Here is a 22,134-nt window from a genome sequence, read left to right on the forward strand (position 1 = left end):
AAGCAGACCAACCGTCTTGCTCATATGCACAGCCCCAACAACGCGTAATTCAAGAGCCTGTCCAAAGGCAAAGAGCAAAATGTTTCATTTGTGGCCTTGGTCATAAATTAATTGATTGTCGTAGATTTCAATACATGCATGTTAATGAGCGTTGGAATGTCATAAAGCAAGGTAGAATATGTGCAAATTGCTGTAACCAAACAAATCATGAATCGCGAACTTGCTACCTTCCACCACAGTGCAGAGAAAATAATTGCCACAAAAAACATCATACTCTTCTTCATAATTTTCGACCAAATACGCATACCGTTGAAAGATTAAATGTCCATAATCACAAACAATGTCTATTTCAAATATTGCCCATAACACTTAAACATAACGCGAAACAATTGAATACATTTGCATTCATCGATACGGGTTCATCGGCTAGCTTGATTCTCAAGCAAACGAAGGAAGCGTTAAAGGCCACTGGTCCTAAGCTACCTTTATCATTGTCGTGGACAAACGGGGTACGTCAAGAGGAGCCCGAAAGTGAAGTGATAAGTGTTAAAATTAAAAATGTCGAAGGAAAATTCCTAGATCTAAACGGGTTACGAACAGTGCAAGAAATGCGTCTGCCAGCTCAATCAGTCAACGCAGAACAAATTAAAACACGATACAAACATCTCGAAGATTTAACGTTAGCGAGTTTTGAAAATGGTAGGCCAACAGTATTACTTGGGCTACCTCACGCACATTTGATATATGCACGACAAAGTCGCGCAGGCAAACCAGGAGAACCGATAGCTAATGAGACAAATTTGGGGTGGGTGCTATTTGGTGAAAACAATGAAATTCAAACACAATACACAGAAAAAAACATGGCTGAAAAACATGAGCTCTTTACCGTCATAGAGAACAACGAGCAAAAAATGTCCTTGCATAAACTTATGAGAGACTATTTCTCAACAGAAGAATTTGGGGTCAAACCGGGATCGGATAAATTGATCTCAAAATCAGAAGAAAGAGCTAATACGCTTATGAAAAGTACAATGAAAAAGGTAAATCTTGGTTACGAAATAGGTTTGCTTTGGAAGGATGATAAAGTTGTTTTACCAGAAAGCTATGAACAAGCCTTGAGACGCTTACAAGGTCTTGAACGAAAATTAGAAAAGGATAGTGCGCTGAAGGAATGGTATCATGCAGAAATTGCATCATATTGTGAAAAGGGTTATGCTGAAGTTGTGAAGGATAATCATCATCAATTGCTCGGTAACAAAATAAATTATATTCCCCATTTCGCAGTGATAAATTATAATAAGCCCAAACCAAAACCAAGATTAGTTTTCGATGCTGCCGCGAAAAACGCAGGAATTTCATTAAATTCGCAGTTACTAACAGGTCCCGATGCAGTTGCATCTCTTTTCGGAATTCTTGTTCGTTTTCGCGAAGGAAGTGTAGGGGTTTCAGGGGACATAAAAGAAATGTTCCACCAGGTTAAAATAAGACAGCAAGATCAATCCGCACAGCTTTTCTTGTATAGAGAAAGTCCTACTAGTATTCCAAAAACATTAAAAATGAATGTAATGATATTTGGAGCTACCTGCTCACCAGCGTGCGCTCAATACGTAAAAAATGAAAATGCTAAGCAATTTATAAATATTCACCCCGAAGCTGTCACAGCAATTATTCAAAATCACTACGTCGATGATTACCTTGACAGTTTTGATACAGAAGAAGCAGCTCTAGAAAGAGTAAGCGAAGTAATTACCATTCACGACGAAGCAAACTTTTTTATTAGAAATTTTATATCAAATTCAAAGGGCTTATTAAATAACTTGGCAGCAGAGCGTGTAAGTGAAAGCAGTTTATTAAAAATCACTGAAAAGGATCAAACTTACCCAAAAATATTAGGCCAATGGTGGGATACAGAAGGCGATTGTTTCAAATATATACTTAAATTTCTTAATATGGCCAACGAATTTACAACAAAGCGTGAAGTTTTGTCAGTAATAATGAAAATATACGATCCATTAGGATTATTAGCAAACCACCTTATAGAAGCCAAATTAATAATGCAGGAAATGTGGAGATTAGGGCATAATTGGGATGACAAGCTTCCAATTGTTATAATTAATCAATGGAACGCTTGGGTTAAGAGCATGAAAATAGTTGAAAAAATCAATATTAAAAGATGTTATTCCCAAACAAATCACAGCATAACTCGGCGGGAAATTCACGTTTTTGTCGATGCGTCCGACAAAGCTTTTGCAGCCATCGTTTATATGAGAACAATTAGTTCAAATGGCATTGAAGTCTCTCCTATAGCAGCGAAATCTCGCGTTGCGCCGATAAAGCCTTTATCAATTCCCTGTTTGGAGCTGCAAGGTGCAGTTCTCGGAGTAAGATTAGCCGATACAATTTTAAAAGAGCTCAGGGTACACATTAACGACACGTTCTACTGGACTGATTCTAAAACAGTAATGGCATGGATAGCTGCTGCAGAACCAAAAAGGTACACACAATTCGTAGCTGCAAGAGTAGGAGAAATATTAAGTAAAACTTCAGCCGCACAATGGAACTGGGTTTGTTCAAAAGATAATCCGGCCGATGAAGCCACCAAACAATCATCGCGACAATCCATTTGGCTAACAGGACCGAAGTTTTTGCAAGATCAGGAAATTCCAAAACTCGATCTCGAGTCAGAAACTGTAGAAGAAATGCAATCGATTTACCTTAACGCAATTAGCACAACGGAAAAAATAGACTGGGAAGTCATAAATGTCAATTGGTGCTCCAGCTGGAAAAGATTGATGAAAGCATTGGCAATAGGGCTAACATATTTAAAACGACTTAAATCAAAAAATAAAGAAAGTCCAAAAATAATAGATAAGCCCATTTTAGACATGGCTGAAAATCTATTAATTAGGAAAGCACAATGGGAAGGATTTGAAGAGGAGGTAACAGCCCTTAGCATGAAATTGCCAATATCAAAAAATAGCAACATAAAAAATCTCTGCCCTATCATAGATGAAAACAACATTATGAGAGCAAATGGAAGGCTAGATAAAGTCGAAATTTTAAGTTCAGATACAAAATATCCAATTTTATTACCTAAATCTCACTATATAACCATGCTCATCGTACGATTTTACCATGAAAAATATCAACATAAAAAAACCGAAACAGTAATTGCCGCCATACGCCAGAGATTCTGGGTAGTCGATCTTAGAGCCGTATTGAAAAGGGTATCAGCTATCTGCCAAAAATGTAAAAATGATAAGGCCAAGCCACAAGCGCCTCAAATGGCAGCGTTGCCACTTTGTAGAACAGCCGCATATTTTAAACCATTCACGCATACAGGAGTGGATTATTTTGGGCCACTTACTGTTACGATTGGTCGACGATCTGAAAAAAGATGGGGAGCATTGTTTACATGCCTAACAACCCGAGCTGTACATTTAGAGCTTGCCAACGATCTTAGTTCTAACACATTTATAATGATTCTAAAAAATATGCAGCATCGAAGGGGAAAAATTGCCCATATATATTGCGACAATGGTACTAATTTTGTTGGTGCTTGTAGAGAAATGGCACAAATTCAGCAAAGGTGTGCAACGGAAGGAATTTACTGGCATTTTAATCCACCGGCAGCACCACATTTTGGAGGGGCTTGGGAAAGAATGGTGCAAGAGGTAAAAAGTCTATTCCCGTTAACAAAAGATTCCTTGCCCGAAGTAGCGTTGAGATCTTTGTTGATAGAGATAGAATTTATCATTAACAATAGACCGCTAACGCACATCCCTATTGAACACGAGGATGATGAACCTCTAACACCAAGCCACTTCCTAATTGGTTATCCCGGAGAGGCCGCACCTTCTCTTTTAGACATTGTTGAAGCCGAGGCATCGAGGTCTATTTGGAAAAAATCCAGACTAGCGGCTCAAAATTATTGGTTGAGATGGGTGAAGGAATACCTACCTCAATTGATATCGCGCGGGAAATGGTTAAATAAAGCAGAACCACTAAAAATAGGAGATATTGTGACATTTCCGAACGAACAGGTTAGCGGTAGGTGGATAAAGGGAAGAGTAGTAGATGTTGATACGGCAAAGGATGGGCAAGTGAGAGCGGTAGTAATGCGTGTAGGAACCACGATGGTAAAAAGACCTGCCGCAAAAGTTGCTAAGCTAGACGTACGTAACGAAAAAGAAGAAAAGTAAGTTCAGTCGGCTCCTTTTTTGTTGTAACCCTCTACGAGCGCTTACGGGGGGGAGGATGTCGCCGACAGAAATGAACAAGGTCTAAAAATAGAAATGAACTAATTAGGATTAAGACTAGAACTAGGATGAATTCGGAAGTAGGATGAACTATAGCATAGGATTAGATAGGAAGGCCACGCCCACTTTATAGATTAGGACAGCTTGTGCGATTAGTAGTTTAAGTAGTGTTAGTAATTAGGATGCGCGCGTAAAGTGCGTGGGCATAGAAGCCACATTAAAATAAGGGTGGGGGTATTCATGATAAGGACATAGGGCATAAGGAAACTAGGATTAGGAAAATTAGGATTAGGCATCGCTAGAGTAAGATAGCGGCGTAGAACGGCTACGCTGATATGAATGAATAAAGTCAGTTCCGTTCTTCCCTAAGAACAGTGTAGCGTTACTTACTCCGCTTGCATACGGGGTTGCGATTCCGTCACTGCAGACCTTCTATTGGGATTATTGCCCGGTTAAGGATAATTTGTCACATAAAACGATACAACAACTTTTCCCCTCAGAGCACTTGCCTTTGAATCGTCGCTTTAGCTGATTATTTCATTCAATTAGCAAAACTTCTCATGGCAATTAGCAAACACAACTGCATCGTCGAGTGCGGCACAAAACCCATCAAGCTCGTTAGTTTGCTTACATCGCTGCACTTTCCCGTTCGCACGAAAGCTCACACGGTACGATGGTCGGAGCAGCGGAGTAAAAGCATAAAACTATCAAGACACGGAATCGTAACCGTACAACAAAGCATGTTATCAAACTCCTAATTGTCCATCCCGAAACGAAGAAAAAGGGACTAGGCAAGGACCAGGCAGGAATCAAACGAGAGGCGGAGCAAGCAAAAAAAAAAAAGCACACGCCCTTAAAGCTTCAATCCTATTATGACTTCGACTCCAAACGACTCCAAAACCACATCATCAAAGCTTCTCGAGCTACCAGGAGTAGTGCAGGGCTGCTGGTGCATACTATCCATGCACGCACAACCGGCACACAATGCTCGTGCTGTTTCCATTTGCCAGAGCTCGTTAGCAGACAAACAAACCTCCAAACACATCCCCGAACATCGGTTCTTTGTGGGTGTGTGCACTAGGGGAGAATGGTTCCACCACACAGAAAGTGCAGAAAGTTCGTCCCGGGGCCCGGCGGAGATAAATGAGCCAACTTCATTTGATCACGTTCTTTTGCATCTCACCCGGCCACACTGTTCTCCCGTGCAATCCTATACGCCTCGGCAGTGACAACTTTGGCCCCATAATTGTTGGACGATGTTTGCTTTCCTCTGTCACAGCCGTTCGCTCCGTGTCAGGGGGAAGATGGATGAATGTCGTCCCTTTTTTTCTCCTGTCCCGTTTGTCTCTAACTCAGATCGAGTGCATCAGCAGCATGGGGCGCTTTATGCATGTCAAAATTTATTTGCCATCATTAGGAGCCGACCTTAGACGACGATGACGACGGATAGAACTGACCGAAGCAAAACCCCGGCTTTTATGAGGTCATGTTCGTGGATGGTGGCGTTCGATTTTGCAGCAACGAAAGGATGACCCCCGTTACAGTGAAGGGCAAGATGGTAGTAGATGACCGTCCATGGTTGATGGTATGCATGCATGGATGAGCTTCACTAATGGCAGGTCGGTGCATAACGAACTCAACTCGTATCAACTTTATGACTTCTTCAGAGTTGAGCTGCAAGAAGCTGTGTCCCAAATTGGAATCAACATAATAGTAATAATGACAAAGTTCGGCACTGAATCGATCATCGTGCTGTTGGAAAGTCTTCTCAATCCCCGCAAAAAAACGTTAGTCTTGCTGGTCTTTGAAAAGGTGGCGTTTGAAGAATCATCCATCTTACCAGCGCCGGACACAAATTATGCTGCAGTGCAGATTCCCGTCCCCGGCTGTTCCTGGGTAGATGTACATGCCCACTACAGCTGCAGCTCATTGATATTCCGGTTGCGGTTTGCGGACAACGGCACTACGTGTGAAGTGCACGCTCACCATGCTGAAGCATCTCGTCGTACGCTCGCCTGGCGCCACCATGCCAGAGGACAACTTTATTTAGCTAATATATCAATTTCTATCGATTTAATCTAAATCGATTTTCGAGCTCATCCCACCCGGAGCGTCGTCCCTGGTGAAGAATGGTTATCCTGAAGCAGGGGGTTCTGTTGAGCTGGAAGATATAAATTGTCACAATCACCGGCTCAAAAGGAGTCGGCCGGAGAGCATGTGCAAGCCTAAATGATAATGGTGCCTTGCTTTGGACCAGTTCTCTGTGACCACTGGGCTCCCTCGGATGTCCCATTATCGACTGCTCAAAGAGAAGACATCTTCAGCAGATCAGAGCACGATAAAGACACACAGAACGAGAGAAACATTTTGCGGCCTTTCCCCTGAGGGGTTAATGCGTTGCCATGACCGCTTGAACTACTACGGTACTACGGCTATACGCCCAGTAGGTTGGTAGTTTTTGTGGGCGCCAGGTCACCCAGGTTCGGTCAAACCGGTGCAGACTGTAGCCGGGCAGGAAATTACCGTCAAAACTTTGGCTAATGGATAATTAAACACAATCCAATTAAAATGAGGCGCCCCCGGTGTCGGTATTATCCCGAGTACCTGTACATTCCTTCCCCGGGCAGCCCGGGTTGATTGGGCTGGGGCTGAAAGTTACGAACAATCCCCGGCAAGGTGACAGTTGGAAAATTGAAGAATCAGACTGCCGTGTGCGCGCTGGCCGTCTTGAATTTCCGATCCAGGTTTTCCATTTTAATGAAGTTGTGTGGAAACGGGAGCCCGTACATGTTGGGGAGGACAAGATGTGGCTGTGGGAATGATTGCGCTTCTTGGTGGTTCTTGGGAAGTTTGAAGTTCCAAAATGTGTCACAACCGAGGAAAAAGTCTCGAGGATGTTGATTGCTGTGACTAAAAGTTTGGAAGCGTTTAAAAGACTGCAAGTGGCATGTACTTACAATCTGATGTTCAGAATACAAAGAAAACTGATGTTTTGGATTGTGGAATAATATGTTACCTGAAAAAGAGAAGAAAAAGACATCTGTTAATCAAAAGTTAAAATCCCTTTATCTTAAACCGAAATTATTTCGCAAGCTCCCCCGTACAGAACAAATGTGTTTTCTATAAATTAGTTCAGCAGCATCATGTTCTGCGCCGGAACAGAATGCCACCACAAGCAATATGTTGCAAATAGTGCACTGCAGTCACTTGCCGCATCTTCTATTATCTGATCGATTTCATTCAATACGCTCGGCCTCACAAAGAAGGGTGAAGATTGTTTTATGGGTTTGATAATTTCAATAACGAGTGCGCACTCTTCGTGCCACAGTGCCAAGAAACCGTCCACTTCAGCGGCAAAGAAAATCGAGTTGGCTCCAAGTTGCGTCACCAGTGTTTGTGCTGCAGGTTAAAAGGTTCTTTCCCTATCCGGTACCATGGTCTGTGACAAGAGTAATAAATAGAGCTGGATGCAACTGGACACCAGCTGGCATGCCGCATCGCCAGCTGACCCTTTGGCCGGTGCGCTTTGTCTCGATCGCCATGGTACGCCTCTTTGTGTGTGCCGGTCTTCTTGGCTTGTTGGGGAGCGTTGGATCTTGGGTTTTGCCATCTTGTCTGCTTCAAAGTCCTCTGGACAATGATGAAAAAGTAAACTCCGATGCTCTCGATTCAGCATCGACCGGTTGCTTGCTTGCAACCCAAGAACAAACATGATGCTGATGCAGCATCTGCCATCTGCGTACTGCTTTATCAACTGTCCCGGGTGCCGGGATACATTCCGGACACGGAGATGAGCTTCCAAAACCGGGTCCTTTATTCCATTGGTCTTTTGTGTGTGTTCGGAATAGCAGCAACTTGGGAGACAAATTTCAGCTGCTTATCGATCCAGGCGCTTTACGCTCCATTTCAAGATATGTCCAACCGATTCCTTTTCATGCTGTGACGGAGTGACATTATCGGTGAAAAGAAAGCACAAATCGTTTGCACAAACAACAGAGCCAAAGACGATCATTGCAAGCCGGTGGTGTACTAAATTTGGTGTAAATAAGATGGTCGGGTTTAGTCACCAAGACTAAACAAACACTCGTTTGGCCGATTGACTTGGGCCCCGCATCGATAATGGGTTTGCTCGTTCAATAGTGCGCGATTGAGTAAACAGGGAAATCCATTTGAAAATAATAGCCACAAAATACTTCTACTGCAAGCAAGGAGCATTGCACTTGCGTTAAATATGTATCACAACTGGAAGCGCTCATTAATATTTAAAGGAAGCAACCTCACTCAAGCGTTACAGCTTACGAATTACCGTTTGTGGCTTTAATGAGCGATAGAGCAACAGTAGCAGAATCTTGTAAGACAAAGCAGAACGTCAGGAGAATGGATGCACCGTGCAAAAGGGCCAAATTATTCCCCGCAGGCGCCGTACAACACGTACCGGAAATTATCAAACGAATCCAGTACGCTCGGACTGCATGTGGTGAGTGTACTTGTGTGTGTGTGTGTGTGTGTGTATGTGAATTGCTAGATTTGGGATTAATATCGAACGTCATTCTATCCCCATTTCCTACCCAGCGGGAGTCACAATCGGAAGCGCCGTAAATCAAACGTGAATAATATCCACACCACAAATCATCCCGTTGATACATGCATCCTTTGTTCCGAGGCGGAGAGGATGTAAATACATGGCACCACACAAAAAAAAACCGATCCAAAAGTTACTGAACCTGTACTGCGAACAGGCATTGCCTTTAAGCGCGAAGGGCATGAGTGTCTTTGTGAGGGGTTTTGTTCCCTCTGACAATCTGTTTTACACCAAAAAGGCACACCCGAACAGGCATCAAACACAGAGGCACAAAACAAAGGGAAACATCGATTCGAGTAATCACGAAAAAAAAGCAACCACAAATGCACACAGCTGCGGCAAGTGCATCGCATGTGCAGATACGCAACAAAAGGTTTTGTGGAAAAGTTGCAAAAAAAGGAAAGGGAGAGATCGGTGAAAATCGGCCTACACTAACCCGATAGGAAAGGATTTGTCGCACAGTGTTCGTTTAGTGGTCATAAGATGAGTTGTAGAGTTTTCAATTCAAAGGTTAAGCGGAACCTGTATTTAAAACTATCGTACTAAGCGCCTGAAGGTATACAATTGTATTATGCAGGAGGAAGCAATAAATACACATCCCTAGCGCATATTTTCCAAAGTGTATGTGTTAACATTTGGAAGAAAATTAAGAAACCAATTGCATACTTTTGGGCGGTCAAGTACTTATATTCTACACTTACTAGTATCAATACATCGCCTGAAGTTAGGCAATTTGTATTGTAAAACTAAACTTTTGTCAGTTGTAATGGGGCGTGAAGATTTACATATTCGATTACTTCGTTGAAGTGGTTTGTCAAAACTAAAATCAATGGAATATCGTAAACTTAAATTGATATTCTGTCCATTTTTTCGATGCTGCACTCTACTGTGTCAGGCTATCGTCTGCAATGGCATAAAAACAGCCTTTATGTTTTTTCGGTACCACACAAGAAAAAACAAGCGCCAAATCTACTTTGATGGTGTTGATGATTTTTTGCCATTTTTCTCGACTTTCTTCCTTCTGTCCCTTTCTCAGCTCCTTCCAAAACCCCCGCTTCCACTTGTCAAACACGGTCAGGATAATGGATAATGAAAAACAAAAACATATGCACCAGAGAGGGGGAATGGAAATGTTGCACCACTTTTTTTTTGCTTGTCGTTTTTTTTCAGTCTACTTGGTGTTTCTGATATCAGCACAATGCTTTGGAGTATCTCCTGCCGGTGGTTGTTTGATTTCTTTCAGTCTGTTTGCCTATGGATGCGGTTGTCATTGAAGGCCTATCGTTTTCGCTACAAAATGATGCCGGCAGGGATGAAGAGGGAGTGATTATTTCTTTTTTTGTGTGTATATGTGCCTTCTTTCGGGCTGCATTTATCATCAAAAGAGTAACCGCATCTGGTGTTTGGTGTGCGTTTAATGCGTCTCAATCCAATAGTCAAGATAAAAGGCGAATGTGAAGCACACGATAGAGAAAGAGATACGAAGATACATGAGATATTTTACCAATTTTTAAACGATGCAAGTGGGAAAGTTGGAGAAAAGGCCTTAAAAATTGTACATGCTTTACTGTTTAGTATGCTTTAATTTCCCCCTTTTCGGACGAATTCTTCTCACCACACCTCTTAATGCGTCGGTAAGCCAAATTAAACCAACTCCACGTCTAGGGGTACTGCTTTGCGCATCCTTGCAGTGCAATGAAAAGTAATGCCGCCTCTCCGCAAACAGAGTAATTTGAAGCTGACAGTTATTTTGAAGTCTTATTTTATTTCACGTTGTTTTGCATATTGCACACTTCTGCATGCAAAAACGGTACAGTGATACAATAATGAAGAGCATGAAGAGCAGGAAGCACACCGTAGCCGTAGTAATGAAGTGGGGAAAAAGATTAAAGCGCTGTCCCTGAAGAGTGCTTCAACAGTTGCTAAATTAATGGGAAAAGATCACTCATTTCCGTTGCACCGGATAGAGCGGGCGAAGCAAACATAAATGAACGCTGTCTTTCATGCGTCACGCTTACTGCTGTCATCTACAGTGGGCTGGATAATGCTTCAAATATCAAGCGACGAAAGATAAAAGACAAAAATAATGACCACCAGTTAGCGAGGGGGACAATTAAACGCATTACGCGGAGCAGACAGCTTGAGTGCAAAGTACTACTCGATTCAATTGCCTCTGCGAATGGCCGATAAGCAATATTGCACCTTCAGAATTTGATACTGCAACTTTAATCTGTTATCTAAGCGATAATAATTCGATAGTAACAGCAATTAATCGTCATCTTGGTGTTAGTATAATGAAATTACTGTATGAATGATGTTTTTTTTTCATTCAACTACAATGATAACACATATCAACTATTACAAGGCTGTGATGAGATAATCCTTATCAACCTTCCGCCACACCTAGTGTGCGATAACAGGCATCGAAAATCCAAAGCCAATGTTTTGGATGCTCCCCAAGCTCAGTTGATAAGTGTCCACCGTACGAGAAAGTGTTACGCGCAGCTGTTTTGCAAGCTAGAGAATGTTTTGGCTAGTCACGCTGCTGGCCGTGTACGTGGCTTATCTGCTGCTTAGGTACCATCAACAACGGCAGAAGCTGCTGGCTATTCGGGCTAAATTTGGTGGCCCAGAGTCGAGCTACTTTCTTGGGACGTTTTATTTGTTCAAAGACAAAAGTATTCCAGGTAAGAACGATGGTACAAGTACACGATTTTAATGCGAATATACTTCATGTATGGTTGTCGTTTAGATATATTTGACCTCGTTGTTGGACTTCACAAACGCTACGGCCAGGATGTGGCCATTATTGGTGCTTTTAACGATTTGGTGCTAGATCTGTCCAGCTCCAAGAATGTGGAAAAGATACTGCTTGCGAAAACCACGAAGAAATCGTTCGTGTACGATTATCTTGAGCCATGGTTGGGCACAGGGCTGCTGATCTCGTTCGGCGAGAAGTGGTTCCAGCGGCGCAAGATAATAACGCCAGCGTTTCACTTCAAGATATTGGACCAGTTTATTGACGTGTTCAATGAGGAAGCGGATGTATTGATCTCCAAGCTGGAGAAGCATGTTGGAAAGGGAGAGTTTGATATCTACGACTATGTGACGCTGTACGCGTTGGATAGTATCTGTGGTGAGTGAGAGTTGCTGAAGGATGAGAAGAATTTTTAGAAGAATTTTAATACAAATTCAACGCATTCCTTAGCAACTTCAATGGGTGTTCGCATCCATGCACAGGACGATCCCAACAACGAGTACGCACAAGCCGTCAAGCAGATGAGCGTGTTCTTCCTGCGACGTGTGTTCAGTCTACTGCGTCAGTTCCCAGCACTGTTCTTCCTGTATCCGTTCGCCCGGGAGCAAGGGCGCGTAATCAAGAAGCTGCACCACTTCACCAACACCGTCATCGAGAGCCGGCGGGCACAGCTCGAGCAAGAGCAACGGCTCGGCAAGCAGGAGTTTGACGTGAACGAAGAGGATCTTTATTCCAAGCGACGCAACACGTTCCTCGATCAACTGCTCAAGGTGTCGATCGATGGAAAGCCTCTCAGCACGGCCGACATTCGGGAGGAGGTGGACACGTTCATGTTCGAAGGGCACGACACGACCACGTCGGGCATCGCATTCACCATCCTTCATCTGGCCAAGCATCAAGATGTGCAGCAAAGATTGTACGAGGAAATCGACCGAATGTTGGGAGAGGAAAAAACGAAAGTTCCGCTCACGAACGCGCTGCTGCAAGACTTCAAGTACCTCGATATGGTGATAAAGGAATCGCTTCGGCTTGTACCGCCCGTGCCAATCATTGGGCGGAAGCTGCTGGAGGACATGGAGATCAGTGAGTAGTTTTTTTTTCTAATTCTATTCTTCGACCGTGCTCTCAATGCTTGCGGTGTAGTGCTGTTGCTTGTGTGCTTGTGAGGGCCGTTTTTTTAGGGCTCCTCTGTCGTTCAGATCAATCTTCATTTGCGTTCATTTGCTTTCTTTTTTTCGGCGTCCCTGCACGGACGACGGTGTTCCCGTAGACGGCGCCATTATCCCGGCGGGCACATCGATTTCAATCAAAATCTTCAACATTCACCGCAACCGGACCGTGTTCCCCGAGCCCGAGCGGTTCGATCCGGAGCGGTTCTCGGAGGCGAACGAAATCAAGCGCGGCCCGTACGACTACATCCCGTTCAGTGCGGGCTCGAGGAACTGCATCGGACAGCGGTACGCGCTGCTGGAGATGAAGGTAACGATCGTGAAGCTGCTGGCCAGCTACCGGATCCTGCCCGGGGAGTCGGCAGGGCGGATACGGTACAAGACGGACCTGGTGATTCGACCGACCGAGGGCATACCGGTGAAGCTGCTGAAACGGACGGCCTGATTGACGTGTAGTAGTGGTTGATGGAGTGGGGCCGTGAGATTGAAACGCAGACATATACTTAGGAAAAGCATTTGGGTGGTTGATTTTTCAGGAAAAATAGGAAAGCGATAAACGTGTAGGTGTGTGTCAGGGTACTTAAAAGCTCTTTCGATATAAAAAAGCTTTTCAACAGGATTGACATGAGCAACAGCCCAAACGTATGCAATTTTCTTTTCATTACGAACTTTTAGTCAAAATTAGCATACATTTAGGGGCAAAACGGAAAGTTTTGCTCTTAAAGCTGGGTTCGTTCATGTTTGATTTTAAGATTATTAAAACGTACCTCAAACATTACAAAATCCATTTCCAAAAGTAACAAAATTGATCTCTTTATTTGTGCTCCTGCTCTATGTATTTTCTCTGTGTTACATTCGCCAACAGTGGTTAATCCGTAAACTTTACATTCGCTTGCTTGCGTTTTCTCTCTGTGCAAATATGTGTACATCGAGCCGAATCCAAAGATAAATAAGCTTTGTTTGATTTATCATGTTCACCCAACTCCATTGCTTACGAGCCGGAACAAACGTGTCCACGGGTTATACGACGTGCATACGGTTTTCGCCTTTAAATGTGTAATTCTCCTTCGACCGAACCCCTCACCTTCGCACTCTTTTTGCATGCAAAGAATAATAATGGATTGTGTATTTGACTTATTCAGTTTTGGTGCATGACGGAATAAAGGATGAAGGTAAAATATACCTTTCTAACAGACAAAATAAACTTCCTCACACTCTACCAGTGCCTATGTCTACCGGTGAACCGGGTCTGGGCAGCTACAGTACTATCGTGTGCCCTGTCAAAATTCGTCACGCATCCGTTTCCCGCGTGGCCATACAATTTAACTCACATTACCTTGGGAAACTTATTACAGCCACCACTTATTTATAACAAACCTTACCTTCGTTTCCAATGCCGCGCTTTGTGTGGATAGTCTGTCACACCATCGGTCACAGCGCGTCTACCCGAATGGATGGGGGATGGCCAATTTCGGGGTTTCATTCTACCTTTTCTTTTTTCCGATATCTGACACGTTATGCTATTTCAAAGGCTATTATTTACCGACTACTAAAGCATCGCTTTCGCTAAAGGTAGTCTGGGTTAAAGGTACAGAACGAAGGAAGGAATATGCGGATAATCCAGGAATATGCGTCCAGCATAGCAAAACATCGGGGAGCTCCAGGACGCGTTCCCACCGGAAAGTGCGAACATCGACATTTCAGACATGATTATGAGCAGGCTAATATAAATAAATAGAGGAAAAATATCGTTCCAGGGGAAATGCTTCACTAGAGTCTTTTGGGGCGTTTCCGAGGAGCAGCCAACAACTTCCCTTTCCATGCTTCGTTCCTGTATGTAGGAAGACGCACAAGGGACTCCCCGTTTTTGCTGGTTGCCCCGGACCTGGGCATAAATATTGTGAAGGAGTAATAATGTGCCCTTTATTGCCCATTGTTGCGTAACCACACGCGCAGGGCGGACCCGTTCGTGACCGAGTAAGGGAAAGAATACCCGAAAACTGGGGGTAAAAAGGTAGTGTTCGGTTGGATGTCACTGGGCCACTGAGGGTCCGGCTGTTTTTTCGGGTGGTGCAATTTATGCTAACCGACGTGCTGCTGCTCTTGCTGCTGTTGCCGACCTGGTCATTGTTGAAGTACGTGCGAATTGGTGCTGGGCGGTGTATATATATATAGGTCGTTCCGTTGGGCCGGGTTTGGCTTCCTGATTGTTTGATGTTCATTTCAGTTCTTACCACTCACCTCTCGTGTTCCCCTTTTTGGAAGGCAAAAAAGCAGGATATCCTTAATTCCCTGGAATACCCCATCGTGGGGCAATTCTTAACCCCCGCAAATAGTGGTAATGATCGTACCGATGATGATTATGAGTCTGAACGATGTGTCCCTTTTTGCCGTCTACTACCATCCCTGCCTGCCCAACATAATAAAAAGCGATCGATACTAACACTATCAGCCGGTGACTTACTACCATCACTAGAAGCGCTCAGCAGGACACCCACCGTAAAGGTAGATTAGCAGCAAATGCGCCTTACCCCCAGCGAGCCGGAAAGACTAAACTAACGAGAAGACAACCAACCGCGCTTGGGGTAGTTTCGATAAGAAACGAGCGACTGAAACCATTTCCCCGGGAAACTGGTTTTGGTTTTCAGTTGTTTTGGTTCTGATTTTATTTCTATCCCTCTCCGCCCGCAGCCCAGCGGGACGTCCATCCGTATTGATTGCGCACGGTGCCGCTGTCGAGTGCAGCAGGCAAACCAGGTGGTGGGAAGGTTGGGGACGCCTTCGAATCGTAGCATCCTGCTGGGTATTGTTCCAGGAAAAGTGTCCCGTAGGTCGCTGTGGTTCTACAGAGGCTTTTTTTTCTTTCCCCATGCCTCGCGGAATCTATTTTTATGCTCGCGCTGGTGGTTTCGGCGTGTTTCACATTTCCTTTCTTGCGTGCGTACGTCACGTGGATTTTCTTTCCCTCTGTTTCTGGTTCCGGCGTTTCGGCGGTCGCACGGGCGCAGTGTCGCTCATAAATTCGATTGCTAACGACTTTCCAGCATACGAACGGAGCATAACAATAACTTTAATTGAGTGAGTATTTACCGGGCGCGCTGGGCAATTATCGGTCGAAGTATGGTTGGAATGTTACGGGCTTTCCGGGCCGGGTTTCACTGCAAAAAAAGTCCTTGCCGGGTGTCGTTTTGTGTCTGTGTGTGTGTACCGTTGTTTCTGTACTGGTGTGAAGCTAAATTCCTTCACATTCTTTCACACAAACACTCACTCACACACAGACGCCCATGTACGACAAACTTTAAGCTCAAGTTACCCCGAAGCCTCAAGAATTGTACATTCAGGAAGTGAAACTTTAACCTCAGCCTTTAGCCGCACGGCAAAATCACAAAAATAAAACACACCGATAGGCTTTGGTGGTGGTGGTGTTTGATTGTGTTTTTGTGTGCCAATGTGGGTCAACATCAGCAGTACGACGGCGGGCAACGGAAGCCCCCCGGAAACCGGAACAAAGTACGGCCGGAAAATGCTCCAGTCTAGACCAATTTATTTCACTACCAAATGAGTGTGAGAGTGTGTATGTGTGTGTCTGGAATGTTGACCCAAACCGGAATGATGCGGGGTATTTCGGTGTGTGTGTGTGTCTGTTTGTGCACACTAAATGTTACATGTTGCTTCGTTGAAAGCTGCCCGAAAGTGTTGAAATTGTATTTCTGCTTTTTATTCGTTAAATTCCACTTTGAAGTGTGTTGTTTTGGAGTGGAAAATGGGAGGAAAACGGCGGGTGTTTTGATTAACCGTAATGAAAACAACACACCCTCTCTCTCTCACAGGGCGCATTAACTGCGCTGAGTGTGTGTGTCTGCAACGAGATTTCCATTGTAAAGTTGGGAATAAGAAAAACACAAACCTTCCAAATTCGAATTGGAAAACGGTTTTTTGTTGGTGTTTTCTCAATTTCAAAAAGGTAATTGGAAATAAAACCAAACCGTAATGGTTTCTCCGTTTACGATTCACCTCTCTCCAGCCCTACGATTCAGGGTTGGGCTGGGTGGTGCAAGAAAAGCTTCTGCGCAAGGGGAAAAAGCTAAAAAGCAACCCCCTCCCATCCCATTCCCAACCGAGCTGCTGCTTTACAACTGTCACCTGAAGCGGGAAGTCATCCTTTTCCTATTTTGCCTTGGCAGGTTCCCTCTCCCACCTGTTCCCTCTCCGCTCCTTCGGCACAGAAGTGGGTCGTGGCCGTGCAAAAAAAAAGAAGAAGGTATTAACAAAATGTGGCAGATAGCAAATTGAAAATCACATAAATTATTTATGACATTCGTTTGTGGCGCGTTCGGTCGGGCGGTCACAGTAAGAAGCCGCACAGGCAAGGCAGGTCGACGACGAAGGTGGCTGCAAAAGCATAATGGCAGTTGCTGCCAGTGTCATGTTGGGTCGGCGGGCTGTTATGTTACTGCATTTTTTTCTTCTTCTTCTTGTTACTTACTCTGTAAATAAATAAGTAGACAGACAGACGGGGACGGGCTAGCAAACTATGGTCGAAGTGGCTGTCTTTCGCCTTTTTTTTTGCTCTTTCTCCGGAACACAAGCAAGCTAACAGAATCCCATTGCAAGGCACAGCCCCGGGAAGTTACATCACTATGGGTAGAAACGGGAGATGTGCTGAGAGAGAGAGAGGGAGGGATGGAAACAGTTCGCCGACAGCTTCTCCAAGCCAAGAGCTTCAAACAAGTACCCAGTTAGTGTGCGGCAAGAAAGAAAGATGGAAGGAAAAAAGGACGTTCAAGTATCGGAAGTGGCCGGAACAGTTTTGGGCCGGATTTCTAGTCCATCACCTTTTCCCTCGAGAGAGAGAGAGTGTGTGTCGAGCGAATGGAACTTTTGCTTCTTTTCGCTATGCTTTTCTTTGCAGTGAGACGTTTGCGAAATAAAAATGGAAACAGTTAGCAAAAACCCCATTCCGGTAGCTTTTACTTGTGTTGTTGTGGAAGGAGCCACTCATACACGTGGGAATGGGCATCAAACTTTACTTTGCCACAGTCTTAGCGCTGTCGTATTGCGAACATGTTACGTTTTGTTGCTATCAGCCTTTCGCTCGGAGGCAATTCCTCGCATGTTGCTTACTCACATTTATAGTTATCAAAAACCTTTGGGTCCCTAAGCTTGAGTGTTCGTTTTCCCCAATAAAGACGTCCACACTGTCAAACTCGACGTGTGTGTGTGTGTACCGCACTGCCAAACCACGCACGGTCCCAATGGCTTCAGGTTGAAGTTGGTTACGAACGAACTATGCTGTGCAGTGGACAACTTTCCGCAGCATGAAATTAGCTTTATAACTTAGTTGTTACCGCTAGGAATGGCAAGAATGTGCCACACTGTCACAGGTAGCACCGGGCAAGGAATGTAATGCACCGGCAGTTGGTATGAGAACACGAGAACACAGAAATCTTACAAATATTACCTCGCTTCGTGCCAACGCTTCGAAACACGAACCTAAAGCTTGACAGTTTTTAAGTCGACTTTGTTGCACCACTCTTGTTAGATGGGGCAACATGGAGCGTGGGAGAAAGCAAACGACCGGTAAATAAACTGACATCATCCGTGGTTCGAGTGGACACCTGACCAGGTCATGCGCTGGGCTCCTCCCGCAGTTCAGTAGTTCACAGTCCATTTCGAGTTCAAGCAGGTGTGCGAAGCCAGCAAGCGTCTGCCATCGTCGTGATAATTATCCTGCACTGAACCGGCAACCACTGAAACTGTGGCTGCACCTGGTTGCACCATGCTGGCGCACATGGAAGCGGATTAAGGATGTAATTATTTTGAAGACTTCCTGCCTTTGCTCTCGTTTGGGGTTTCCTTTTTTTTTTGCAACGCTCAATTCCTTTTTCTTTTCGGTCCTCATTTTCACCCGGCGTGTACCCGGTTATTCCCAACTGCACCGTGTGATGGCGGACATTAATGAAAATTACCTCGTGTAAGGATGTGAAATGTGGCAAAAAGAAAAACTTCACACTTAACCGCACAAAACCGTCATCTACCGTGGGAAAGGTAGAGGTGCATTAGCAGTAAATGGTGCCATTTGTGGTTTAACTAGCGCAATTTGCTGGAAAAGTGTGTTAGGAGTTCATTGTTTTTTGGAGCGTTAACAAATGTTGGATAGGAAAAGTATGAATTTTTACCGCTTTGTGTTAATGTCGATGTTTGAATCATAAAATATATGTATTTGAACATTCCATTTATGATCAATCTTTAAAAGAGTAATAAAATAATCATTTAGCATTGATTCCTCTAAACCGCCTAAAGGTATGCAATCTGTAAGGCAAATCTCAACTATTCCTAGTGCACGAACCAACATGGCTCGATTAATGTTCCTTGTTCAGCATCTTGTTCGAATAAGCCATTTAAAACGGGAGCTTATGTTTATCCTTCCGGGCGCTGATAGATTTCAATTGCTCAAGAAATCAAATAAGCCGAACTAACCCCTCGCCCGCCTTCACGTACGTACGCAAACAGAGGGGCTTGGTAGGTAAATTTATTTCTTCATCCATTCTCAAGCGCCCGAGCTTTTGCCTGGGGCTGAGATGGTGTAAACCTTAGCATGGTATGCTTTGCCATTGAAATGATCCTTGCAGTAAAACAAGAGCTCTCTCCCCTCTAAACTAAATAATGGCGCACAATGGGTGTGCTGCTGCTGCTGCATCGTTGCATGAACACCTTCTCTCTTCACTAGCAGAACGAACCCAAAGTTTAGCAATTTATGGAAAACCTATGTTTGCTCCTAATTTATTCTCCAGTACGGTGTTTAAACTGCTGGAATATTTTATACGACTGACCCCGTTCCGGACGCCGCCGGATCCCTGAAGTTGCTGTTTGGGGTGCAAACATCCTGGTGCTCTTTCTTCGATTGCATTCTTACCGGGGACTATGGCAGTGCCTGAGTGCGTTCCAAACGTGTGCCGAGTGCCAGTTCGGAGCTTCCGATTCGAGGATGCACGTACAGGCTCGGCCAGAGAGAGAGAGAGAGAGAGAGAGACGTACCGCCCGGAAGTCGTTAGTAGTAGCCTCAGCCGGAAAAGGGACTGACCGTTTTACACGACTCGACGAGACGTGCAGACGGAGAAAAGTGGCTAACGCGTCGTGCGGTATGGGCAAGCGAATAAAACAAAGCGAGCTGAATCGTCGGCGGAAACAAATCATTAGTTCCAGCTCCAGAAACGGAGCGGAGCCTTTGCTGTGGGAGTGAGCATGGGACAAGCAAGGTATAGGAAATGTTACTTTGGAGTCTTGGCAAGAGCTTCCACTACAGCACTTGGGCACCGATGCAGCCATGCAGTGCAGTGAAAGGATACTCGATGACGGTGGAGCACTTGCGAAACATGACACCGGCAAGGAATTAATTTGGAATACATTTGTTTGGCCAATTAATTTTACATCATTCGTAGAAACGAGATAATTGAAGGTGGATACAGCAGAAAGGACGAAGGGGGAGCAGCTAAAACATACAGTACAAACTCTCTCCCTTTACACACTGCCTAAAGCAGTGTTTGGTACAAGTTAGGCTGCTTAATCATCCACTGGTGCCATTTGATTTGGTGATTAGGTTCATAATTTCCTTCCCGCTTCAGGTTGATTGTATTTGATTGTTGGTTTGCGTTGCCGAAAGCGTCTATTATTAGTGACCATCAAAAGACGTGGCGCGTGGCCCCGGACCGGGGCGTGGCACGTCTTGAACAAACAATTTCCACTTCCCGATTGGCATCGTAACACTTATCGGCCCACTATAGCCCAAAACGACAGCAATAATCATAGCGCGCTAATGATTGTGTAGGAATAAACATAAATATGAAACAAAAGCTTCGAACAAACCAGGGGGAAGCTTGGTATGCATATATTTTCGGTTCGACACATTGCGTCCTTTGAGACGGTCGACAGGGGATGGAAAAGGGCGAAAGCTTACTTCCTGCGAACACATTATGGAAATGCGAAGAGCACAGGCCAGAGCGCTTACAACAAACGAGTGCAAGGGAAATAAAAAACAACAGAAAATAGGGCTTAATTCCGGGCGCATTGCGAGCTCTGCTCTCCCCCCATTGCTGCCCATTGTTTGCAGCATAATTTCACAATAATTTAATATTTATTTCAATTATATTGAATCACGCATTGATGTGACGGTCGTTCCGTGACCCACCACTCCTTGGTTTCCGCAGTCCGTTATTGTTCCGCCGCAAGGCTGCAAATGGTCAACCTGCCAGGGCCAATTACGATGACTACTGAAGTTGCCCACTCCACTCCAGGAGCATTTCCCCATCGATTGCTAAAATCGGATCGGAAATTAAAAAATCAGTCCCCACAAGGCATTGATCCTCTTAAACAAAGCCTATAGCGCAAAAAAACGAACATCCGCAACGCTCCGACAGGGACGGAAATAAAATGAACATCGACACCTTGATCCTCATCAAAATGGCAATCGACAGGAGACAGGAAGACAGGAGGGATCAATTTATGCTGCTTTTTTTTCGGAGTACACCCATTTCAAAAGAATTCAACCATCCAGTAGGGGGATCAATTTCAACACAGCAGCACAACCGTTCCCTGACTCACGGATAAATTGCTCCAGGCAATTCGAAATGGCGTTTCGCATCAATTCCAGGATTAAGCATTCATCAGACTCTGGAGTGTACTTTAAGTTGCGAGTGTGCGCGAGGGGGGGGGGGGGGACAGGACATTTCTACCGCAACGCAGTTGTTCGACAGTCGCGCAAATCCACGGAGCGATGACGCTTGTATCGGTCGCGTAAATTTTAATCCTGTCTCTCACTCTTATGCTCACAGTTTCGCTTACAAAACGTTTATATTGGAGGGACGCGACCGGGCTTATTGATTACGGACCCAGCTGGCCCAATCAATACGGTAAGCTAAAGTATAAAACGGGTGCACCGTTCTTAAACAGAGTAAACAGTCCCAACCAACTGCGAAGTTGTATCGTAAAGTGGGAATAGAAGGAGCAGAAGAAGAAAAAAAAAACCAGTCCTTGTTGTTATTACCCTTGGAAAGCTTTCAGATCACGTCCAGAATGGAATCGCTCAATCAAGCCATGGACACCGATACACACACACAACACTTTCCCAAAGTCACACCGTTGCGATGGTTACTGTCCCGGGGAAAGAAGTTGAATAGCAGAAAAAAAGAAAGGACCACCTACTTTAGGACATTAAATTTCAAGCGACCCAAGGTGGCTGTTGAAAACCTTCCCGTCCCGTCTCGCAAGGCTCGCCCTAGGAAATCTCTGCCCTAGATCTGGGTCATTGATTTTTTGCTTCTCCATTTTACCCACCTTTTTTGGTGCCTTATTTGGCTAGAAAAGGCC

The 22,134-nt window shown here is 44.5% G+C and overlaps 2 protein-coding genes across 4 annotated transcripts in view; one reads left to right on the forward strand and one right to left on the reverse strand.

Annotated features, from left to right (window-relative positions):
• LOC1277623 (kinesin-like protein CG14535) overlaps window positions 1–22,134 on the reverse strand; it is a 125,744-nt gene that overhangs the window by 38,238 nt on the left and 65,372 nt on the right. The window lies entirely within an intron of this gene.
• On the forward strand, window positions 11,305–13,987 carry LOC1277622 (cytochrome P450 4d1). Its single transcript, XM_061658063.1, has 4 exons — window positions 11,305–11,528; window positions 11,594–11,977; window positions 12,050–12,682; window positions 12,870–13,987. The coding sequence occupies exons 1-4, from the start codon at window positions 11,366–11,368 to the stop codon at window positions 13,211–13,213; spliced, it is 1,524 nt and encodes a 507-aa protein (XP_061514047.1). The 5' UTR covers window positions 11,305–11,365; the 3' UTR covers window positions 13,214–13,987.

Source organism: Anopheles gambiae, chromosome 3 (assembly GCF_943734735.2).
Source record: "Anopheles gambiae chromosome 3, idAnoGambNW_F1_1, whole genome shotgun sequence".
NCBI lineage: Eukaryota > Metazoa > Arthropoda > Insecta > Diptera > Culicidae > Anopheles > Anopheles gambiae.